The sequence below is a fragment of the Vespa mandarinia genome, chromosome 3, assembly GCF_050613455.1.
Source record: "Vespa mandarinia isolate Hongniang chromosome 3, ASM5061345v1, whole genome shotgun sequence".
Lineage (NCBI taxonomy): Eukaryota > Metazoa > Arthropoda > Insecta > Hymenoptera > Vespidae > Vespa > Vespa mandarinia.
The window spans coordinates 4,594,944-4,621,276 of NC_140812.1; the positions used below are offsets into that span (position 1 = coordinate 4,594,944).

At 39.6% G+C, this 26,333-nt stretch overlaps 1 protein-coding gene across 3 annotated transcripts in view; it reads left to right on the forward strand.

The window, feature by feature from the left end:
- The first annotated feature begins 3,168 nt into the window (after positions 1-3,168).
- The window catches only part of Sox102F (transcription factor Sox102F), a 177,208-nt gene continuing 154,043 nt past the window's right edge, over positions 3,169-26,333 (forward strand). The window contains exon 1 of one of the 3 annotated variants that reach the window (XM_035877767.2): positions 3,169-3,521. In XM_035877767.2, coding sequence (XP_035733660.1) covers positions 3,489-3,521 — 33 coding nt within the window. In that variant the 5' untranslated portion in view covers positions 3,169-3,488. Of the gene's footprint in view, positions 3,522-21,466; positions 23,689-26,333 lie in introns of those variants that run through there. The other 2 variants (XM_035877773.2, XM_085655816.1) reach the window with 2 other exon arrangements.

The following is a 26,333-nucleotide window of genomic DNA, read 5'->3' on the forward strand; positions in this document are numbered from 1 at the left end:
TCACGTTATATTTTATATCATTTATACTTTCGCCTAAACTCGCGACTGCATTATCTCAAGAATTTCACGCTAAGAATCAGAATTTATCTGGCGGTTACGATAACCGTACCGATTTTTTCAATCGTATTTTTCTATTGTCTTTTTCTTTTTTTTTTTTTTTTTGATATTGTCGAATACGAAAGAACGTGTCCTGGCCTCTCCTTGAAGCAAGCAACAAGCAAGCAATAAACATCGAAGCATTATGCCTCACGGACGAGGTTATCTGTCCGTCTGCACTTTGCCTGTCTGCTACGTAGAGCCGTACAGTATTGCATTTACAATCGGAGCCGCAGTAAAGTGAAAGTTCACTCTTACGGTGCTCGTTCTTGCTACTCTTTTTCCGATTGTCTCGTCATCGGGTTTGTTCGTTTGTGGCTCGCATGCTCGCTCGTTCGCTAAGAGAATTCTGTTGTGCTTTGCTTGCTGTTGCTGCTGCTGCGACATTATCCTATCAGACCTAACATACGAAAGTAAAAGAGAAAGAAAGAGAAAGAGAAGAGAGAGAGAGAGAGAGAAAGAGAGAAAGAAAGAGGAGCGAGGAAAGAGAATGGATGCTGAAACGACGTCGCTGATCCCGAACGATCTCTCTTATCCGCTCTCCGTGAGACAAATTCTCACGCTTCGTACACGACGTACACACATGTACCTACATATGTACGTCGCGCTTCTACTCTCGCCTGTGTGTTGTTCTTCGTCCCAACGATTATATACCTACACCTTATAAAAGCTATACTCTCGGTACTACCACTACCTACCAAAGTAAGATCGAAACGTCCCGTATCGAGTTAATAACGCCCTAACGTCGCTTCGTTCGTTCGTTCGTTCGTTCGTTCGCTCAGCGTAAATTAATGCTTCGCCCAGTTAAACGATCCTTCATTCTTCGCCACTTCCTACATTCTTCTTCAAGATTCTCAATATTTTTCGTAAAAAATAAAGAGTCATGTACAATGCCTGTATAATCGTCTTTTTTCCTTTTTCTTTCTCTTTTAAATTAATTTATAAATTTAATAATAATTAACAAAGCAATATTTGAAAAAATTGAGCCGATAGGTTAAACGTTTTTTTCTTTTTCCTTTTTTTCTTTTTAGTTTTCTTTTGAATAATTATAAAGAAATTATAACAATAAAGAAATCGGATAGTTTTACTTACAACGTGTAACACATTGTCGTATTCTGAAAATGCGTATACCAGAAACGTTCTTCATCATCGTACCAACATAAGACAAGTCTTGTGCACAGCCTATAGTAGTTGGCTCCTCTTCTTCTTCTTCTTTTTCTTCTTCTTCTTCTACTTCTTCTTCTTCTTCTTCTTCTTCTACTTCTTCTTCTTCTTCTTCTTCTTCTTCTTAGATGCTTTCTAAAGTAAAGTATGCGCCCGGCTAATAGCTCGACTCGGGAGTACAGATATTGCATCGGAGACGCCGGTGCCGTGGTAAGGTGCCACGGCAGGCAATTAATTCCTCCGGGCAGACTTCCGTATCGGAAAGAGATAAACGCTGGACGCTCTCGCTCGGGACCCCGAGGATCGTATATTACACCGTGCTTTTGCCAAGTCTTTTTCCAAGTAGTTAGTCAGACATACGAACGTCAAGTAGCAGCTTTCAAAACGGTGAATCTCATTTTTCTTGACAATAGTTAGTTTAAAATGAGGAGAAAAATTTTATGGGTAATTGTAAAAAAAAAATTTTTATTTTTGGATTATCAGAATGATTTTCATTTGATATTAATAATTATGAAAATATTATAGTCTCAATATTAAATTTATTAAGATGAGACATTGACATCTTTCGAATACTATGACGGACGGAAATTGTAAAACTTGAGTTGTTTAAAAATTCATTCAAGATAGATAAAACTAAACATTTTCAATTAATTAAAAAACAATGTTACTGAGCACACGTGCTCCATAAATTCCTCTCTTCTTCTTCCTTTTTTTCTCTTTTTTTTTTTAACGATAAGAGGGGTATAGTTGTGGTGTATCAGGACGAAGGAACGAGCTGCCTGGCGCCAAGTGGATGTCGGTACGACCTATTTGGTCGCGCAAGGACGATTCACGAGAGCACGATTCTCGTATTCCGTGCTTCCTATCCGAACTCCCCTGACATCGGATGCTTTAAATACCATTCCCCTAATTAACTTTGTGTTATGCTAAATCCTTCGAAATTTAAAACACCACACGAGCCCGATAGGCCGTCCATTAATTGCTCTGCGCATCCTAAACCGATCGAGGCAGCTCGGAAAAATCCGCGGAACTCTTCAGAACTCGTACCGACAACGAGATCGTAATTACTTCGATCGCGTAATGTCTTACTCAGGCGGCGATCTGAATTACTAATCGCTTCGTTTCTCCAAGACCGAGAACGAGACGCGACGGATACGCCGTTCGCCATTTACGGAACTATCCTCGCCGGTTCCATAACTATAGCTCCACTTGTACGGAGAAAAGGAGATCTCGTAAGGGAAAAAGTAAGAAAAAAAAAAGGAAAGATCGATTTCATCTTCGTCGATCAATTTAAAGAAAAAGACAGAGGAAAAAAAAATATTGTCGTTTCAAGGCTCCCTTTAACAAGAAGAAAAAAGAAAAAATACAAAAAAGAAATTGCGTCTACGTCCGAAGATACGAATGTATTTTTTTTTTTCTTTTTTCCTATCGATATTTACGAGTATTCCGTTTCGATAAGCACTCTTAATGAACGTCGTCTGATAACTTTGCAACTTTCGATTGAGTGACATTCGAGCGGTGTCCGATCGACGATGATATCGTAATCAAGAGATGTATCGAAATTTAAAAAACGCATCGACAGCTCAACTATAACGTTTCGTAATATTTATAACAAATTTAAAAGTATATTAACACGAGGGACCAATGAAGGTACAATAATAATAATAATTATAATAATAATAATAATAATAATAATAATAATAATAATAATAATAAATTCGTACGATTTGTCATCAAAGATGATGACTCGGAACGTCTCTTCTTCGTTTATAGCGTCGCGCGATAATTTCGGTCCTCGCCGCTCGAGGTTGTAAAGCGCGCCATCCGCTACGACTCGAGACAAATATGGCCGCGCCCACGTAGTAGTCGCGCGTTGACAGTCGAAGACGGTGGTATGTTTTGGTCGCTACGCGGGACCTTTGTTGCCGTCTCGTTAAATCGTGGGAATAATCGAACTAAGATCAAATTGGAATTTTATGAGACAGCCCGATCGCGTATTATTTCGCATTTATATATTTTCAGTTCAGTCATAATTCCTATACGGTTCTCTTCGTCTTTTTTATTGTTCAGCTTCCTGGGATCTTCTTCGAGAACGCTCAAGAGGATCTACGTTGAAAAAGGACGAAAAAATAAAAAAAAATAAAAAAAAAAACTAAGCCGATCGTCTTCGTTATAGACATCGTTACTCCTCGATCGATCATCGGACGCGCTTTCTTTTTATTTCGCCGATGAACCTCGCGATTCCACGCTTTTCTTTCAAGGTAAGAAAACTCACTCTTAATATCATAAAATATTAATTATCCTTTCATGCTTGATTCGTAAGAGTTTTATTATATTTTTTTTCTCTCTATTGATCCTAAATCGATATAAATCGATCTTTATGATTATTCGATTAATAATTATGCAACTATAATCGTCGTGTAGACAATATAGTATTTATGTCGAAGAAATTGTATCTATTTGAGTCGAAATTGGATCACGAAGTATTGATCAATCTAATTATTAATTTAATGGATATCTAATTTAAGAATAGATTAGTTAATATAAATTAATAAATCTAAATACCTAATAAATCTAAATACTAATCTTAATATAAAAGATAATAATCGTTAAAGTTTTTGTTTACCAAGTTTGTTGATCGTTCTTTCGAAAAATTAGGTTACGAAAAATTATTCGATTACGAAGATTGTAAACAATATCACGTATTCGGGTAATACGTATATTTTAATCTTTTATTTATTATAATGCAAAATTTTCATCGATCGATTTGCAGACGTCCTAATTTTGATGAAATTCAATTTTTGACGTCTTTACGAATGGTCTTAACAAATCTGTATCGATTATTTGTAACGACCCTTTTGTAGACGTTCGCACATCCATCTTCCAATCGTTCCAAATGTAAATTCATTCGCGATATCATTTTCATTACACTTTTATCATCTCGCAGGTGTTCCTGAAGAAAGTCAAGGTAAAAATCGTGCCACGTTGGCGTTATATCTGACAGAAAGATAAAGAGAAAAGGGGATGATTTATGCTTGCAAACGAATTACTCTTTGATATCATAATTCCCTACAGTATATGATGATACATTGAAATATCACGCGAGAAAAGATAAACAAGCGACGTATTCACATATGTAATATCTATCGTTTCTTTCTCTATCAATTGTTATATTAATATCAACGAAATCTCTCATGAAAGACGATAGAATATAATAAAAAAAAAAGAAAAAAAAGAAAAAATTCAATCTTTCTAAAATAAAAAGTAAAAAAAAAAAAAGAAAATTATCGAATCACTAGTAATTATTTTCTAAAATAATCATATAAACCAAATTTCGAAAAATTTCAGATTTGTAAGAGTTTCGATTATGAGTGAGATCGAATATAGGAACGGTTCCTCAGATTCTTATGCGTCGAAGAGAAAAGATTTTGTTTCCGTGTACGGTCCACGCGAATGGGTAGGTAAAACGGCGTAGCGGGTACGTGCTAAGACAGGGGTCACCGGTATACACCTGCCCTGAAGCTTCCAGAGCGCGATAATATAGGATTCTGATCTTCAACGAGTAAGAGAGAGAGAAAGAGAAAGAGAGAGAGAGAGAGAGAGAGAGAGAGAGAGAGAAAGAGAGAGAGAGAAAGAAAAAAATAAAGAGATGCCACGGCCGGTATCTTCTCCTTCTCCCATTCTCAGCTCCTCCCGCTTCCTCTCAGTTTCTCTTTCTCCTTTCCACCTTGGGAACATAATGCCGTGTAGAGCAGGTACTCATAACGCCCGGCGAACCCGTTGAGATATAGCCCGGGTAGTGTTTCAATCGCCAAGCCACGAACGTCGACAATGATACGTGCGCGTATGCAAAACGTATTACAATATTGGATAGCCGGACTATGCATCACGATAGTCGAAATAAATCATCCGCGAACAAGCACCGACGTGGCTCTCTTAACGGGGGGGAGGCTTAAATAATTTACCGATTTTTCGATTGCTCGACCCTCGGGGTCGCAACGAGCGTAGCGCGTAAATCCCTTTGACCGGTATCTAGCATCTTGCTTTCTCTCTCTCTCTCTCTCTCTCTCTTTTTCTTTTTCCTTCTCTCCTTCTTCTATCTATCTATCTTTCCTTCTTTCTCAGCTTCTCTTTTCTTTACGTTTCTTCGTCTCTTTAGCGAGGAAACATTCCCGGATGCTGGAAACCGAGGGAAATCACATGGTCCTTGTTAAAAATCCATCTACGCGAATCGTCGAACGGAACTCAGGATATTTTATCGAACGTCGTCTCTCCTAAATCCATGTAGGTACTTACATGTATACATACATACACGTATGTATGTGTATATACATGCATACATTGCTCTTGTGATTGAACGTGAGTTATGTCGTGTAAAGAGATGCGGAAGAGTATCTATCGAACTTGAATCAATTTGATTTAACACACACATGTAACAAACACATGTAACAAACACACACAAACATAGGTGTGTGAATATATATATATATATTTATGTACAATATATGTATTATACATATATGTATAAATTTACATCTTAAATCGAATCTATGAATGCACATTTAAAACGAGCATATGTAGCATATGTATACACGTAAGTATTATACATACATGTCTCTCTTCTTTCGTCAGGAGTGTAATCTTAACCTTCTCGAAAAAAATATAATCCTCGTATTATTACGATGATGCTTGTGTCAACGATATACGTATATTATATATCTCCAAGGATCTTCTCTTATTTTTTCCCAATGATCGCATAACTCGAGCCTTGATTTTTGGTAATTCTTCTTGTTGGTTGTATATTCTTCGAGAAAGACTCAAACCAGATGAAGAAGAGAAGATGAGACAGAGAGAAAGAGAGAGAGAGAGAGAGAGAGAGTAGACCAATGAGCAGAGAAATAGAGGGGTTGTCTGAGCGTACAATGCCACTTGATCCTTCGACCACTGCCTGTGCGTGCACTCTTCTCTTTCTCTCTTAGGCGTTATAATGGTCGAGCGCATAATATAGAGGGCAAAACGTAGGCCACGTACGCGATATGTGGGGCGGCTAACAATGGAGCACACCTGAGCACGGGCCGGTGCGTTTGAGATGGCTTTGGAAGAAGGTAGAAAGAGATAGAAGGATAGACAGACAGAGAGAGAGAGAGAGAGAGATAGAGAGAATGAGTGAGAGAGAGAAAAAGAGGACCAAAGGTATCGCATGAAGGTGCACCGCTATGAAATGTAGGGAAAAGAAAAAAATAAGAGAAGGATCGCATGAGGTGGGGACGTGCAGGAAGAGGAACAATGCTTTTCAACCTCTTCTCTTATTCTTATTCTTCTTCGAACTCTTCTTCGTCTCCTCTCCTACTCGCACTTATGTACTGCCCTTCTTTTTCTTTTTTATCTTTCTCCCCACCTCCTCCCCTCATCTTCTCTCTTTCTCTTTCTCTTTCTTTTTTTTTTTCTTTTCCTCTTTCTGGGTGCCAGCACGATGCTATCCCATTTGTTCGTGAAACACCAACAAAGAAACAGCCTTCTTATATGCATTGTAATACTCGATACGTCGCAGAATTTAGTTCATGTCCTTTCGTAAAGACGAAAATTCATGGATTAGATTTATGCTTCATTATGCATCGTTGTCGGCATCTCTTTTTAATATTCTTTTTTATTGTTTTGATTTATTTATTTATTTTTCCTTTTTTTTTCCCAATTAATTTCTTTTTACATCGCCGTCTTTATTCTTCTTTTTCTTAATGAAACGTCATTGATTTATAAAACAGAAAATACATAAAATGTTCTCATTGTTAAAGAGGAAAAAAAACCTCGAACGATTACGATTCGTTCGATAGACGTCCATAAAAATACATTTGTTTCGTTGTTAATCGATTCTACGTAAGAAAGAAAAAAAAAAAAATAAAAAAAAAAGAAAAAGAAGAAGAAAAATAAATAGAAAAAGAAATAATCGTTGTATTAAATATCTGAATATATATATGGTAAATTACGTAGAAGTATTCTTATTAACAAGAAAGATATTAATTTGTTTTTGTATTCGAATTCTATGTATCATTCATGGATCATCCTCATTAATGGCATCGTTCGTCCTCGACTTAACGTTTCACGTGTCCTCTCATCGGGTTGCTAAGCATCAATGAGTATGTCGTTAACACGCTATTAATTTGGATTTACATATGACAATGTATTTAACGTTTTATTTATATGTAAAATAATGCGCATCGAACGAAGGGGAAAAAGACAGAATATCCTTTGATCAGCGAAGCGCAAAAAGGCTTTTATAATATCGATAATAATGTATACAATTGATCAATATGTCGCGCGTAGACAGTCAACTTTCGAAAGGCGTAATGATCATCGATCTCATAAGCATAAGCATAAGTATACGACGATAAGTTGCATAATATCGGCCGCAAAGCTCTCGTATTCTCTCGTCGTAACATTGTAAAACTTGATCGTCGCCGAACACGAGGAAAACTCGATTGTAGCAAATTATTTCGCTTACATGGTATTTCGTATCTTTGTTTTTAGAGTACGATTTTTCTCTCTCTATCTCTTTCTCTTCCTTTGCGGCGACTACAAAGCTTGTGTTACACGATCGACAGGCAACTCGTATCGCATCTCGATCGAAAAGCGACACATATACGTATGTACGTATATTTAATAGCACGTACACAGACAGACACATATACACTTGTCCAAGCCAAAGCGTTCGCTTTGATCCGTCTCGCGGTTTTTTCGCGTTAATTTCTCTTTCTATTTCTTTATTTTCTGTTTCAAGGGAAGAAAAGAGTAAGTGAGAGAGAGAGAGAGAGAGAGAGAGAAAGAGAAAGAGAGAGAGAGAGAGAGAAAGATCATTAACCACTGCGATCCATTAGCTCTCCGCGTTAGAATTTAAACCGTCGATGATGTAATTACGACTGGTAGAGGGAGTACGAGAGATAGAAAGAGAGACAGTAAAGAAGGAAGACGACGAATAGATGGAAGACTAGATAGACAGAGAAAGAGAGAGAAAGAGAGAGAAAGAGAGAGAGAGAGAGAGAGAGGGAGACGGAATCCAGCTACCAACGAGAATCGCAATGATTCGCCAACGATCTCGACTCGTTCGCTTATCGGCTCGGAGTTCTCTTCGTTCACGGATTTAAATTCCGTACGCGACTTTGCTGCGGGCGCCGCGAGAGACTAATGACTGCCGATGGTGCGGTAGGATCGCGTTTATTGGTCGATAGCTAAAGAGACAAAGTCGCTTTTGCATCGAACCGAACTGCAGTCTCGACTTTTTTTTCCTTTTATATATATATATAAAATATAGACTTTAGTCTATATATATATATATATATATATATATATATATATATATATATATATAAAATATAGACTTTAGTCTATATATATATATATATTTTTCTTTTTCATTTTTATTTTTTTGCCCTCTTTTTTCATCACCAAACGACAAATTTCCACTGCACGCGCTCGAACCTTTCAATAAACCCTCGAACGATCTTCTTTCCTTTTTTTTTCTACCCTTCGTTCAAAAAAAAACGAGATAGACGTTGCGAGTTTATCGTGTATTTTATTTACACTCACTGCACGAGATGAAGTTTAATTCTAATTTCTTTTTTCTTTTTTTCTTTTTTTCTTTTTTTCTTTTTTAAGAGAAAGAGAAAGAGAGAGAGAGCGAGAGAGAGTGTGTGTGTGTTTTCGTTTCATCGACGCGAGCTTCGAGACGAACGCTAATAACTGATATAGATACGAATTAAAGTAAAGTTATTCTTAACGGTATTTCTTTCGAAATAATCGATATGATTTATTTCATCTGAATATTATCACGTGACAAAGATTTCTCTCAATATAGAAATATCATCATTCGTTCAATGTACTTATTTCATTCTTTCTTTTAATGTATTTCTTATGATTCAATTGAATTTTATAATCAAAAAAATTAACAATTGTTTTTATTAATAAGCTGTTCCATCGATTAAAATTAGTTAATGTATCTATGATAACCTTTTAAATATTTAAAATCGACACGGTAGCAGCCGCTTACGTCACGGTATTAACGATAGACAATGCAAAAGCTTGCTGTACCTTGAAATTCGAGGTCGTAGGTCGCGAATCGTTCGTCTTACACCTTACGTTGTTCATCGGGACGCTTAACGGTGCACGTTAAAAGGTCTTTTCAATCTGCACGCCCGTTTACGACGACGATCTTACGCCTTGTCCGAGTCGGGACTTTTCAAAGAGAGTTCACGTACATACTTTTCTCCTTGTCCAAGTTACGATAAGATCAAGAGATTGAGAACGTCCTACTATCGATTAATTTCTTCCTTTAGTTTTACATTTTTTTAATTTCTTCTAATGCATTGCATATGATTTTTATATTTAATAAAAAGATTTTTTATTTTTCTCCATTTGAAGATATTTTTGTTAATTGTTGTTGAATACTATAATTAATTTATTATAATTAAAAAGAAAAATACGTTCTTAGTCTTTATCCTAGAAGGTTTTCGAAAATTGATAGTTATCCAATCCAAGTAAAGGTACTTTACCTATATACATACATACATATATACATATATACACACATATATATATATATATATATATATATATATAATATACATACGAGAAGAAGAGGAAGAAGGGCAGGAGGATAAGAGAGAGGAGTAGGAGAAGGAAGGAGAGGGTCTCCGACAGAGAACTGCATAATGGGGCTACCCGTTTAACAATCGCATAGAAAGACGCCGCGGCAGCGGACCGTTTTAGATTGAGGAATATTGGGGTATTGTGGAGCCGCGGTGAACGCGACGTACGTCCGTGTGCGAGCATGTGTGAGCATCTCTTTGACAATGGGAAGCCCTGTGGGTGCGTTAATCCGTGCCGTATGTGTACAAGACCTCGATGCTTGTGGGAATATTTCGATGAAGGGAGAAGGGGAAAACAGGATGAGAATGAAAAAGCAAGAGAGAAAGAGAGATAAGTGTATATGTATGTGTACGTATGCGTGCATATGTGTATGGTACGTATGTATAGTGTGTGTATAGAGAGAGAGAGAGAGAGAGAGAGAAAGAGTAACGTAAGAAAGAGGGAAGAGTCTTCTTGCCTCTATTGTTACATCTCGCCGATATTATCGGACGTACACGCGATGCCTCTGTCGGTTCGTTGCCGCCGACAACGAAGTCTCGAGCCTTCTCAAAGGCTCGTTTCTCTTCGAGAGCAAACTCGTAATTGCCGCGAACGAGTGAACGCGAAGAAGAGCACCGATCGTGGTGCAAACGAACCTTGTGAAAAAGAAAGAAAGAGAAAGCGTATATATGTATGCATTTTGTATGTTATATGTTGTATGTATATATGTATGTATATATATATGTATATTTGTATGGATTCGAGGTATCGTCCGATTTGGTACGATCGACACGTTCCCGTCAACCGCAAACTCCTTTTCCAATAATATTTCATCGTTTCGAGGCCCGGAGCGTGTCCGAGGTGTGCCCGTTTCATTTCGTGGAAAAGTTTACCAGCCTGATGAGTTTCCATTAGCAAATCAATCGGAAATCCATCAAAATCGTGAATTTACTTTAGACCTGATCAATCGTATTTAGTATTTACTTATATCGGGATATAATGAAATCCGCGTGGTTTTCTCTTTCGTTAATTAAATTTGTGTTTATCTCGATACCGTATGAATGTGGTTCCTCGAGTGGTTAATTTTTATACCTTTTAACATTTATTTTCATTAGGGAAAAATTGAATTTGACGTTGCTAAATGAAAAGAACGTGATGCTCTATTCACTTATATCTACAACAATTTTGATTGGTTTTCAAAAGATTTCATTTGTAAAGTCAACGATAAATTTGAAAGGAAAAAGAAAATCAAATTCGATAGACTACTAATTTTTATACTTTTTCTTTCTTTCTCTCTCTCTCTCTCTCTCTCTCTCTCTCTCTCCTTTCTTCTTTTTTCCCATCCAAGTTTTTAATCTCCGTGACGAATGTTATCGAAGGTAAAATCGGTGATCGGTCAGAGGATCGTTCACTTGAAAAAATCTTTTCCGGCAACGTCGGGAGACGTTCGGACGTGGGAATAATTTTAAGAGCTCGGACAGAAGATCGAGAAAAGAGAGAGAGAGAGAGAGAAAGGAAGAGAGAGAGAGAGAGAGAGAGAAAGGGAGAGAGAGAGAGAGAGAGAGAGAAAGGGAGAGAGAGAGAGAGAGAGAGAGAAAGGGAGAGAGAGAGAGAGAGAGAGAGAAAGGGAGAGAGAGAGAGAGAGAGAGAAAGGGAGAGAGAGAGAGAGAGAGAGAAAGGGAGAGAGAGAGAGAGAGAGAAAGGGAGAGAGAGAGAGAGAGAGAGAAAGGGAGAGAGAGAGAGAGAGAGAGAAAGGGAGAGAGAGAGAGAGAGAGAAAGGGAGAGAGAGAGAGAGAGAGAGAAAGGGAGAGAGAGAGAGAGAGAGAGAAAGGGAGAGAGAGAGAGAGAGAGAGAAAGGGAGAGAGAGAGAGAGAGAAATAAAAAAAGAAAAAGAAAGAAAGAGACACGCGTAGACGCCTCCTCTCGAGATCGTAGCGTGTGCAAGAGCACAACAACATGACTCTGGTGAGGAGTCGCCCGTACCACGAAGAGAGAAGAGCGCCCATGCAGTTTGTAACGCAGCGGAGAGAACAGGTATTCCGCCATTGAAATAAGGTAACGTCGCGAATATGAAATATACCCCGTTGTACAACTTGATAATCCGTGGTTACCATAAATCCTGAGTGATTATCCGCGTGTCTATTTATAAGCCTCGTGGCATCGCCCTCGTCTCTTCCTCCTCCTCATTCTCCTCCTCTTCATCCCCTCTCTCTCCCTCTCTTTCTCTGTCTCACTCTCTCATTCTCTCTCACTCTCTCTCACTCTCTCCCTCTGTCTCTTCGTCTGTCTTTCTTTCTTTCCTCACATTTTCTACTTCTTCCACGCTTTTGTTCGGCTTATTCTCCCATCGCATGGTATTCACATCCTTCGGAAGAAGATAGAAAAAGAGAGAAGAAAAGGATCGTTCGTAAGGACGACGTAAGGACTCCAAAAGGCCTCTTCTTTTCTCTTCTCTTCTCTTCTCTTCTCCAATCTCCTTCTCGTACCGGCATACACACGCGTCAAGGCTTTCCATGTCGCGAGTTTTATGCCGCGAGATACGGCCGATAGGATTAATCGGCTTACGAAGGGAACGCTTGCCTCTAAAGTCGCGCGAAGATGCGTGAGGAAGACCGGAGAGGAAAGAGGAGAAAGGATTCTTTTCTGGTTCGACGGACCGTTGTTCTTTTTTTCGATGGGACAAAAGCTTATGGAATGGTTCCGAGTATAATATATATATATATATATATATATATATATATATATATATATAATATATATATATATAATATATATATAATATTATATATATAATATATATATATAATATATATATTATTTTATAAATTATAGATAAGAAATAATACCTATGATTTCGTAAAACGTTTCGAAAGACAAATGGTGGTATTTAATTTTTTTACGTGATGGATAAATATTAAAATACTTAATTTATAAGTACACCATGTATATGTAATAAATGTATGAAAAATCGAAATATCTCGGTAGCCATGTGCATAACTTTCGAATTGCACCGATGAGAATGATCGAGCGTACTGTAATGAATTTGCGCGAAATTGCGGAAAAAAGGTAATGAATGTAACAAGTTTCTCTACGTAGGAAACGACCGGTGTTGTACGCTGTTAATTAAGAAATGGTGGAAGGCAGAGGAGAAGGGAATGAAGAAAGAGAGAAAGAGAAGAAGAGAGAGGGAAAGAGAGAGAGAGAGAGAGAGGGTGGAGGTAGTGACGGAGCAAGGAGAAAAGCTAGTTATTAAATCGAGCGAATACCGGTATCTGTGCGTATATCTACCTCTCGATATAATACTGGTCGCAAGTCTAGTATGGGAGGAAACTCGCGAAGATTACGGGCGTCATCGATCGATATCGCGAATTTATCACAGTCGACTATTTTTACATCTTGTTTCTCGATTTTCAGTCTTTCCATAACGCGAAGACTTCCACATGATACGACAGAATATGGCGACACGATTTCACCGAAATACATATAAGCACATCGTAGTATTCTACGATGAGAAAGAGAGAGAGAGAGAGAGAGAGAGAAAGATGAAGAAAGATAGAGAGAATCTTGGTATAGCTATCTTTTCTGGCGAAGATGTACTTCTTTGAAATATTCAGTCGATCTTACGAGAGAGTACTATCCTACTCTGAATAGCTACGCGACATATTTCGAAAGGAATGAAATATATGTATATAGAGAAGCTATCCAAGAAAAAATTTGTTTTGAATTTAGTAGATCTTTTACTATCCATTTTATTAGAAAGAACCGAAATTTAATAACGTGCATCTTTCAGGTCAATATTGAAGAGAGAAAGAGAAAGAAAGGGATAGAGAGAGAGAGAGAGAGAGAGAGGGAAGGAGGGAAAGAAAGAAAAGTTAGGAGTCGAAGTCTCTAACCCACAAGACCGTCGCCAGAGGCGCTGCGGCAAGCTATTAAAAAGCCGAGTTATGAATGAAAGCCGAGCTGAAATAGAATGGCACGTCGTGCCCCGCCCACGGTCTCTCCAAAGGCAACACTACGGCCAGAACGCACGGCTTTAGGATGGTACGCACGACGTTTATCCGCTTGCTTCGTGAAACTGCGTAAAGAATGGTGTGTATGTGTATATATGTGTGTGTTTACTTAAGAAAGAGAGAGAGAGAGAGAGAGAGATAAAGAAGAGAGGAGAGAGATTTCGTTGTCTCGATCTCGAAGGATTTTCCTAGATGATGCGAACGATTTCGATTTTTATTTTTGTCGAATTTCATAATCGCCCACACAAATAAATAAAATACAATTCAACGCTTCTGTCATTCTTGATTTCGAAACATCGATAACAAAAAGAAAAGAAAAAAAAAGAAAAAAAAGAAAAAGAATTGAAATTGATCGGATAAAACAAAGATCTTTTTCTTCGTTTTTCTTCGCACACGAGAAAGTTTCAATCGTCCAAGAGCAACCTTGACGGGGGATTATATGTCCAGCACGGCTCACTGATCCGACTGTGAAGTATATTGAAAAGCGTTTCATGGACTCACACCATCGATGATACGATCTAAACTGCTTTAGTTACTAATTTGATTCAGTTAAGTTAAGCTAAACGATGCAGGTAACACGTATCTAACGTGTACTGCGCTTACCTACGACAAAGTGGTCTTTCCTGGGCCGTCGTTGCGGTTCAAGCTCACGTCTCATTAAACAATTCTATTGAAATTTGTCGGTATAGGTCAGAGCAACTGGGGGGTTATGCAATTTATGGCAAGCGCAGCTTCTTTGGACTACACACGCTCGTAACGTCACAAAGTTCTCGTTCGCGCGAGCGACAAAGTTCACGCTCGAGACGAAAATAATCTCACTCTCACTCTTCTTCTCTCTCCCTCCCTCTCTCTCTCTCTCTCTCTCTCTCTTTCTCTTCGTCTCTAGCTTGAGAACAACGTCACTTACCTTTTTTCTTCTTTAAATAATTACTCATTCGCGGCACGTTAACGAAGCACCATTGTATCTAACAAAAATCATTAAAAGACTTCCAAGCGAAACTTCCGACAAATGATACATCTTCTATAAGTAAACTTACGATTTACTTAAGAATCTCTGACACTGAATAATTCATTCACGCTCGGCATAAGTCCAATGCTTTAAGCTACCATTATCCAACGATTATTCGCTTCGAATGGCAAGGCTGACTTCGTATTATGTCAACGGAGAGAAGCAACCGAAGTCTCTCTCTCTCTCCCTCTCTCTCTTTTTCTCTCTCTTTCTCATCCTCGTCGTCCGACACATCCTCTAAATTATTACGTCGTTCGTGTGGGACTCGTTCCACTTTCCTATCGTTTGTCCATGGCTTCGATCAGTGATTGATTTGGTTGGCTAGATCGCTTTTCGTAAATCGTGTATCTTCTCGGTAGGTGAATAAGAGAGAAAGAGAGAAGGACCAATGCAAAAAGACAGATAAAAAAAAGAGAGTGGGAGAGAGAGAGAGAGAGAGAGAGAGAGAGAGAGAGAGAGAGAGAGAGAGAAAGAGAAAGAAAGAGAAAAGGACAGTGAGCAGACGCCCGGTCGTCTGTCACATTCTTGATGTCAGCAGTCGGTATCCCAAGAAGGGCTCCGGTAGTCGAGAGCATCCTGACGATTCAATTAGGATTCAGGCATGCAGCGAAGGCTATCTCACTCTTTCTCTCTTTTTCTTTCTCTACACACTCCTTTCTTCCTTCTCCATTCCTTTCCACCTCTTCCTCTTTCAAGGCCCTCCTTCGGTATAATCGATCGTCGATTTCACGAGAGATCCGTCCGCGTGCTCGCGCGTCGTTGATATATGAAGATTAGGAGGCCGATGTTCATCCAACGATCTCTTTCCTCGTGTCTCCTCTCTTTCTCTTTCCTCGTGTCTCCTCTCTTTCTCTTTCTCTCTCTCCCTCTCTCTCTCTTTCTCTCTCTCTCTTTCTCTTTCTTTTACGATCAAGCCCGAGAAGAAATCCGAGGTATCGAGCTTCGCTCACGGAACGTAGTAAATCCATTGAAAGGGGGAAGCGCGAGTAATTGCCCGCGTTAATTGAACTTTGGCGCGATCTTGATTAACGCGAACGTGAATTCACGTCTCGGTCGCGTGATCTCCAATCCCGTTTTCTCTTTTCCTATCTTATTCGATTGGTATTGCATATCTCCGATAGGTCTGGCACGTGCGACTAACAATAAGTTAACTGAGGATATCCTATAAATATAAAATAAAAATACAAATTTATTATACGATCGCAATTTCTTTTTTCTTTTCTTTTCGTTCTTATTTTTCTTCTTCTTCTTCTTTTTTTTCTTTTTTTTTTTTTTGATATAATTAACATTTACTCGTCTTATGTTTTTTAAATAAATCAGATACGTAAATGAAATATATCGCCTATGAATATTATTCCATATATTTATTATATAAATTGTTCTAAATAGATATATGTGTATCTATATAATCTTTTTAAAATGATGGGTAAGCTCGATATTGTAGGAACGAGACGATAAGAAAGATAAGAGAGAGAGAGAGAGAGAAAAAGAGAGAGAGAGAGAGGGAGAAAGAGAGAGAGAGAGAAAGAGAGAAAAAGAGAGAGAGAGAGAGGGAGAAAGAGAGAGAGAGAAAGAGAGAGAGAGAGAGAGAGAAAGAGAGAGAGAGAGAGAGAGAGAAAGAGAGAGAAAGAAGAAGAGAGATAGAGGACCACCTTGCGTTCCGTTGGTATTGTGCGCTTCGTGTAAAAAACGTTTCAAGAGGATACTACACAGGCATTAACTAACGATCGAACAACGACGAGTTACGGCTCCGACCGAAGAACTTTCGCCATAAATCATAGGATCGATCGGTCGTGAGTCTCAAGAGTGAGACCGTGTGCGTCTATCTGCTGCTGCTGCTGCTATTGCTGCTGCAACTCTGTGTAAGTGAGAGTAAAGTAGATAGAGAAAGACAGAAATAGAGAGAGACAGAGAGAGAGAGAGAGAGAGAGAGAGGTTTTGCGATCGTAGAGTCCATCGAACGCGTCGAAGCAAATCGCTCGATGTCTCGTTAGACGAAGGAACAGGAAGTAAAGCGTGGAATGAGGTGAGCAAGGGTCGAAAGCGTCCTTGTCGTCATCGTCGTCGTCTTCTCGAGAGCGTCGTTCGAGAAGCGTCGCGTGGACAATGGAGCAATCAATAGGGTAATGCGAGGACACTTTATCGAATTATCGATGCGGTCGACACTGACGTATCTACGCTCGATGGACACGGCTGGCGTGCTTTTCGAACGAACCCTTTCGCGCCTATCTCTCTCTATCCTCCTTTCGCCTTTCGCCTTTGCCCGGTCCATCCTATAGTCTTGTTTCTACCTCTTTCTACCTGGCTGCCCACCTCTATCGCTCTCTCTCTCTCTCTCTCTCTCTCTCTGCTTCTCTTTCTCTGTCTCTCTCTCTCTCTCTCTCTCTCTCTCTCTCTTTTGCTTTCTCTTAACATCGAACGATCCTCTCTTCACTCTTCCTCCTTCTCCTCTTCATCCTCCTCTTCCTCTTCCTTCTCATCTTCCCCGAGCTCTCTATGAATCTCTCTTGTATATACGTGAAGTCTGATAGAACGTGGAGCATCCTCGGTGTAACAGGCTCAGTTGCCCTTGACACTTTGGACCGTTAATGTCCGAGTGGCACGCGATAAATCCGCCCCCGAACGATCCGCCGCTCTCTTCGGGATCGTGCGTTGGATCGTGAATAGTGTCCTTCGAGAAGCAGCCGAGCAGCGCCTCCTCTGCGTATGTCGTCTCGCACGTTCGAAAGATATACGGGTTCGTACCCTCGATACGCACTTACACGGTAGTTCTCGGCCCTTCCCACCTGCACGATCCTCAATGAGCTACTATCAGTACAAAGGAAGACCTGTTAAACATTCAAGAGTCCACTTGAAATATCGATCCTCTTTTCTTTTCGATCTTAAGAAAACAATCCTCATTAAAAGAAAAAAAAAATTATCTTTAATTTGATATTAATGAGAATTTATTTCATCTCTTTTATCGATATCGATCGATGATTAACCTCGGATATCATACGTTAATCATAGTTTATTAATTACGAGACAACCGTGTGCGTGCTCGTTTAAGACCAGTTCTCGAAATCGCTTCGTATTACCAAAAACGGCATCGTCCAGTCTCGATAATCCAGGACGATCCATCGTTTTTCCTCGCTGTAAAAAGTATCGTAGGTACTCTCTTTTCGAGGCGAACGTGCTAACCGACATCTGAAATCCTTGGTGCACAAACAACGAACGGTCTCCTCCGTCAGGAAAGTCGTCCGCGAGTGGGCTTCGCACGCGAACGAGACTCGACGTTTAACAGGGACGACGGTGGGCCGGTACTTTTATGCGAACGAGACTCGCATATTTCATGTCACTTTGATCCGTCCTTTCCTTTCTCTCTCTCTCTCTCTCTCTCTCTCTTTCTCTCATGCATATATGCTATTTGTATTTTTTAATCTCGTATAACAAAAAAAAAAAAATAGTTTTCTTATAAGTTACACGCATGAGAATTAGCGTGTGTATGTGTGCATATATGTGTATGTGTTTGTGTGTGAATTCTCTTCTCTTCTCGTACACTTGTAATTGCAACGCAGTCTTCGGTCCTCCTCGTTCGAGTTCCCTTCGTTCAGTATTCTTATCTTTGACTACGGTCAGGCTGGTCTGCCAAGTCGCAAGGCGTCTTCGTCGTCGTCGTCGTCTTCGTCGTCGTCGTCGTCGTCGTCGTAACGACGTATATACCTACGTACACGTCTCTTCGCATAAGTAGCGAATTCTACTTCTCTTCCCTTCTCTCCTCTCGATCGAGTTCGCGCGAGAACGCGATAGCGCACGAATGAGTTATGATCCCTATTCTCAAATTTGCATATCGATTCATTATGCGTTCTGGTGGAAGTCAAAATTGGAACGCTGCTTGGCGCAACCGATTGCTGCTCGTTCGCGAGGACGTTGGAGGAGGTGAAGGAGGAGAACGATAAATCAAACGCATTCCGTTTCTTTCTTTCTTTCTTTTTTTTTTTTTTTATTTTATTTCATTTGCTTTTCTTCTTTCGTCTTCATGACATTTTTTTTTTGTTTCTTTTGCCTTGTCTCTTTTTATTCTATTTTTGTTGTATATTTTATTTTATTTTCTTTCTTTTTTTTTTTTTTTGTTTCTTTTAATACGTCAGAACTTGTTTGTATAATTTAAGAAGGGCGAGAGAGAGAGAGAGAGAGAGAGAGAGAGAGAGAAAGAGAGAGAGGAAAGATAAACTATATAATTTCTTTGCAATTTTCCTCGTCGCTGTAAGGTGCGTGGCATGCTTATTATCTTCGATATATAGTTACGAATCAGCCCATGAAGGCCATACGCGCAGATGTTCTAAATTGCGTACAAACAAATCACTTTGGCACGATCGAGACAAGCAAATACAGTTGTGCAATAGCTCCCTTGCGACGTTGGGTAATTCGATTTATGTAATGATATATCGTAGTCATTAGATATTTTGGATACAAAAAATAATCTTTATTTACATTCAAGTACATTTATTTTCATATCTTTCTTTAAATTATTAAATATACAATGAAATCTATTCGTTTATAATGTGTTTGAAATAAAGAATTAGGAGCCGTCAGGCATAACATTAACGCATTGAGTTTCTCCGAAGCTCGATCGAGCGAGCAAAATTTATAATCCCCCGGCGTCGGCCATTATAGAAAGAAGACATTTCTCGAAAGACGAACGCTATTCGAGTGGACGTTATTTACGACGCCGTATATACCGTGTAATCGCGACGATAGGCAGCTAGCGAAAGGAACACGAGCTACATACGTATAAGCTTAATATATTAATTGCCGGTGGCAGCGATTCCCATTGATCGCTTCTCATTCCTAGAAGCGTGAGTCTCTGCAATTAGTAATTATTAAAGGATGTAGATGAGCGTGAAGAAAGTTCGATCGAACGGTCACGATCGCGGATACGATTTAGAATAGATTTCAGAGTACACGTGTATTAACACGAAACGCACGAACTACTTATCTCGACCTCATTCATAACATCTCATCTTCATTTCAAAGATTTAGGATCAGATTATTTTCATCCTATCGATTTTTCTATAATATTATCGAATAAAAAAGGACGCTGCACGAACATATAGTTGGACGATAAACATGAAAAATGAAAAGACAATGTTGAGTCGGTGTCAAGAAAACATCGATTTTCAGGAAGTTAGTTCATTATAAAGCTGAGCGATCAGAGATACCTACCTACCTATCATGAGACACGAACTGAATGAATGCAACTCGGGAGCAATCGGTCCGTTCTTGCTCTCTCATGCCTGGAGGAAGGAGACGGTGAGGAAGAAGCGCAAGAAGAACAAGAAGAAGAAGAAGAAGGTTTGGAGCTACGGGATGGACAGGAGTCCGTAAGGGTATGAGAAAGAGGTGGGGAGGGGAGTTAGGAGGGAGAGAGAGATAATACTAGCGCGACCGCCTTAAAGCGTGCGTACTCGCGTCTTAAACAGCAACGGCAGCAACAGCAGCAGCAGAAGCAGCACCATGAGTAGCAGCCGCAGCATCAGCAACAGCAGCAGCAGCAACAGCAGCAATGGATACCCCTCTACCAGGACTTTAGGCTCTTTCTCTCTTCTCTCTTTCTTTCATTTGCTATCTTGCTTCGCCAGTGGCTAGTCTCAACAACCTTTCTTTCTCCATCTCCCTTGTCTCTTCTCCTCTCTCACAGCTTCTTCCGTGCAGGAGCAGAGCATCTCACTCTCCCTTTATCTCTCTCTCTCTTTCTCTCTCTCTCTTTCTCACTGTTCCTCCCCACCTCATCCTTTCATCGTCTCCTTCTTCGCGACTATCATACACACACACACACACACACACACAAATACAACACACATACACAGCACCTATACCTTTTCAAAGATCCCTTCAGTTTTGTGCGCTACCTGGCTCTACCTTGTGGTTGTCGTATCGTATGTATGTTTGCGCGCTCGCGCTCATTGCCGAGGCGGGGCAAGGTGATGTTGTTCGTCCGATGCTGAATATGTACCTGGCGTCTCTACGGATGGAGTAGTCGTCGGTTAGAAGAGAGAAGGAGGTAGTTGAGTATCCGTGTGCGTGCGTTGTCTTCTCTCATGTAGGCACACGAGCCCTCTCACACGTGCTCCGAGAGAAAGAGGGAGATATATATACTCAATGTGAAAGAGTAGGATAGAGTTAGAGGTTTACTTACATGCACGCGACGAATACACACACACACACACACAAACATTCTTGATTCCACGCGATCGTGAAATACATCGAGGGAAAAAGGTAAATCGAGTAGTGAGTGAGTGAGTGAGTGAGTCAGTCAGTAAGAAAGAGAGAGAGAGAGGGTCTGGTATACGTGTGTGCGACATCAATGTAGGCGCGCGGCCGGTGCACAAGAGCGTGGTGTGTCTCCCCTCCTTCCTTAGCCACACTCCACTCCTCCTCCTCCTCCTCTTCCTCCTCCTCCTCCTTTTCTTCCTCCTCCTCCTCCTTCTTCTTCTTGTCCTCCTCCTACCGCGCTCGGCCTCTACCTCCTTCTACCTGCCGGCCCAGGCCGACACACATGTGTATGTGTACCTTGGTCTTCAGTGTAAGATCTGAACCAGCGGAGAACGCACGGCTATTGTTATATCATTATCATTGTCATCGTTCGTGGCCGTTCGCGCCGGTCCGCGTCTCCCAATATAGAGAACGTGTCGCACCGATTTTCGTGAGGGCACGCGTGCTTTTTAAGTTTTAAGAGTCAAGAACTGGAATTTATTATTCATCGTTGTCAACATCAACATCATCATCATCATAATCATCATCATCATCATCATCATCATCATCATTATCCTCCTCCTCGTTATATTCTTTTTTATCCTCCTTCTTTTTCCTCCTCCTCTTCTTCTTCTTTTTCTTCTTCTTCTTTCGAGTACGCTGGAAACCGCGAGAAATCGGCTCGCGCACGCGCGAAAAAACGCGAGGACTCCGCGCCGTCATCGTTCTTCTCGTGCACACGCTTCGCGATCGGCAGCGCGCGCACGCGCGCGCGCTACCTCGTGTGCTCGTCTCTCTTTGGAGAACGCGTGTCGTCAGCACCGACAGCTATCGTGTCCTCTCTTGACTGCTGTGCTGTTGCTGTTGCTGACACCTTCTTGAATCGACCTCGAGGGAAGGTCGTGCAAAGAGGATGATGGGGTTGCCGATATTTTCTCTCTCTCCTCCCTCTCTTATCTGACTCCCTTTTTATCTTTATCTCTTTTTTTTTCCCTTTGTCTCCCTTTTTCTCTCTCCCTCTATCCACTATCTCTTTCTCTTTCTCTATCTCACGTGCATATAAACGACGGATATTTTGAACAACACAACATCGAGCGAACAAAAATACGAGCTAGTGAACACGTGCCGGAAACATCTTTATTTGTTTGTTTGTTTGTTTGTTTTTATTCTTCTTTATTTTTCTTTTCTTTTTTCTTTTTTTTTCTTTCTTTTTTTTTTTTTTTTTAATAAGTTGTATACGTATACTTAAACTTGAGGTATTTTTATTCATCAATCAAAGAAAGATAGAAATTAAAAAATGTAAATGCATACGTATACACACACATGTATAAATATATATATATACTTACGTATATCAGTGAAGTGTCGTGTCACGGCTCTTTCTTCCGGAATCATCATTGTCGTCGTTGTCGTTGTCGTTGTTGTCGTTGTTGACTCTCTTCGACGAGCGACGAGAGTTTCGGAGGATCGCGCGACCGGTTGTTGCGCTTCTCTCGCGGTTTATTTTCGTCTCGGAGAAGGACGTCGACTCGACGATCAGGATATCAAGGGGGGACGACTCGATGACGGGGAGAAAGAGGAGGAGAACTCGAGACCCGACGGACACGAGGAGGGCAGGATCGATCGGAAGGAGACTACGGCTGACGCCTAATTAAATCGATTAGACTTTGGGGTTAATTGTTCTGGAACGCCAGCTCGCTCTCACACAGACCCGTTACAACCTCCATCGTCGTCGTCATCGTCGTCGTCGTCGTCGTCGTCATCTCCATAGTGCTTACTGTACATCTCTCCCTATCTGTTACTTATAAGTAGAAAAAGGATCGAACGATCTATTCGAAAACATGAGATCGTGTTAAGCTACGAAGAAAAATATACATGGAATAGAGAGAAGAATTTGTTGATCATTTTGCCGGACGAATGTATCAGTGTTTTCTGCTTTATTTTTTCTTATTTATCATTCATCTTTGCCTCGCTAACTCGATCGCGGATTTTTCTATTTTCATTCAGATTTCACGGATATAAAGAGTGTAACGAGTGATGTGAACGACGCGAGTGTTGTTTAAAGAAAAACATAGAATATCACTTTGTCTTTATTTATTTATATATATATATGTATATTATATATATATATATTTATATTACACTCTTTCTTTTGTTCGATCGCAGTGGTGTTATTTCGGAAACGAATCGTTTTTTATTACACGTATAAAGTGCCTAAACAAGAAGGATATTATTCGACTGATTTAAAACGCACTACTACAGACGAAGAACAATCGAGTGCTCTCGATCGACATAGAAATACGAAGGAGCGTGCGTGATCTAAGCTCGCGGAAGTTCATTCGAGTCTCTCTGTTCAAACCTGTTGAGAAACTAAGACGAGGAGGGAAGAACGTCACGAAACAGAACGACTAACGATAATTTCGCTCTGGAATAATCGACGTCGACGTCATCGATCGCATTGCGAATAGCTCCAACGATCGTAATGACGACGCGCGCTCCTTCAAATACCGAACGACGACGCTTCCTTCGTGTGGAAATCGTCTCTTCAAATTGACGGTAAGTCCGAGACATTCATCGAAATTCGATAATAACTATTACAGATTAAGAATTGATTCGTACAAACTGTAGGTATACCTATAATATTTTATTTGATATCATCAGTCTTCAACTAAGACAAATATTTATTTTGATTGATTAATTAATCGATATTAATTAACTTTATTTTGATACATCGAAAGTAACCACGAATAAAAAGAATCGATCTAAGAATAATTATTACACATTATGACATAATATCTTCTACGTTACTATTGGCCAAATATTTATTTTAATAATAGATTAGAAAAAGAGGAACTCGTCGAGTTGACATAGTTCATTTTCTCATAGAATTATTTAAGTATTCTTAAGTTAATTTATTCACCAAGAACATTCCAAAGTTGGATAAAAAAAGAAAAAGAATATATAGATATGAATTAAAGTGGGAATAAAAGAGCTCGAAATTTCGAGATGGAAGTAAAGCCAGCAATTTGTACAATGTCGAAAGAATATAAAAGCATTCTTTCTAGCGAGCAGAAAACGTTTCTATCTCATTTTGGTACTGGCATTCCCTCGTAGCGGATCCAACTCGTCCAGGCTCTTCTTAAAACTTATCGCGCGCGATAACCGGCAAAAGGGACGATGCCATCGTCGAACGAAGGGAGGAAGGTCGTTACAGCACGATACCTGGATTCACCTAATTATCGAGAAATGCCAAGCCGAAGAGCTTGGAATTCGCGCGAGCTAGTGTTCTGAGAATAAGAGATGCCAAGTCTTATTTTTTTTCTTTCTTTTTTTTCCTTTTTTTTTCTTCTTTTTTTCGCATAGTAAGAAACAATGAGAAAGATAGAAGAGATCGATGAGAAGATAAATTGATTGGTGGGCATAATTGATGCCAGTTACATATTTACTTGAGTAAGATTATCTAAATAAAAATCTTCGATATGATTAAAATTTGTAAAAATTATTTATAAAGTAACAAGATAAATGTTTACCGCGATAGAATTAATTACAAGTATGACCAATTTACGTTTGCGTTCTGATACATGTGTGCCATACGAGAATATGTACTACGAAAGACTATATAACATATTCTCAAACCAATACATATACCTATGTTAGAATCATTTTAGAGAGGAAACGTAGGTAGATAGGTAGGTATACTTAAACGTGACTCGGATCACCGAAGTATCGGCGTCCTCGATCGAGTAAATTTTTCTGACAGTTATACCATGGAATATTTCCTTAGAGGGATAATACGATTTCGTAGGCTATATACAATTGCAACGATATCTTCTCAAGTACTTTAGAAACTAACCTCGCCTTTTTCAACAGTCGAAGAGAGAATGAAAAAAATTGAGAGAGAAAGAGAGAGAAAGAGAGAGAGAGAGAGAGGTCGTGGTTTCTCGCAGTGAATTGGAAGCCAAGTTGCGCTTCGAAAACGAAACGATAAATCCTTCGATTGTCGAACGTCGATAATCGTTCGGCGGCTTGCGAGAGACGTTATGTGTTGTGTGTAGACAACACGGGTGGAACAAGCATCGTCCGAGGCCGACACGCCGGTTATCGGGCGCACGTGATCGCGCGCGAACATTCGCCCGCCTTAACCCGCTTTCTTCCTCTCTTGGATGCGAAAATATCGCGAGCGTCGTTCGGTCACGTTTGTAACGTAACACGCGCGCGTTGATCTTTCTCTCTATTTTTCCATCTTATTTTCGCGACCTCGTCGAAAGAAAACGTTTTAGTCGTTCGAAAGGTTTCGGATGAAAAAAAAAACAAAAACAAAAACAAAAAAAAAAGAAAAAACCAGACAAGAAATTTCAATATTTTTCAATCAAATTTAATTACATTAAATTAAATGATATCGTTAGACATTCGATTTTAGACCTGTCAAAAATATCTAATGATCAAAATAGTATAACTTTATTTGTTAAAAAGATACTATGTACTACTGTATTTGATCTTTTTTCAATAATAAATGTTAGATTATCGAAAGAAAGATGAAACTGGTTGGCATTGTTCGATCTCAACTCGGAGGGTGGGCTTTCAACGCCTCGAACAAAATACCGTTCCGCGTCGTAACGCTCGGGAGTTTGGCGAGACGCGCACTTTTTATAGACTTCCGGTGAGCACGCTTAAATCGAGCGTAACGCCGATACTCGTCCTCGATCCTCGTAGTCCCCGACCAATAGAAAGAATCCCTCTCTCTCTTTCTCCCTTTCCCTCTCTCTCTCTTTCTCTTTCTCTCTCTCTCTCTCTCTCTCTATATATATATATATATATATATATATATATATATATATTTATATATATATATATATTTCTCTATCTATCTTTCTATCCTTTTTTCTGTCTCATGATATTTTTTTGAAATTCACCAAGGATTTTCCAACTTCGAAAAGAAGATAAAAACGAGTTAGACAAGCTCTAGTCGTTGTAATTTTCTAGTAGTTCTTCGCCATTTTCAATCCTTCTTCATATAATATCTTATACCTAATTACAGTAATAAAGTACGTTGCTTTATACAAGTTATTCGTTCACATAAGGATAAGATACCGATCCGATAACTATCCGATAACAAAGCGACAAAGTACCGTTTCTATCGAGGATGTTAATAAGAATTCCTCACCCCCACGATATTTTTTCTCCTCTCTCTTTCTCTCTCT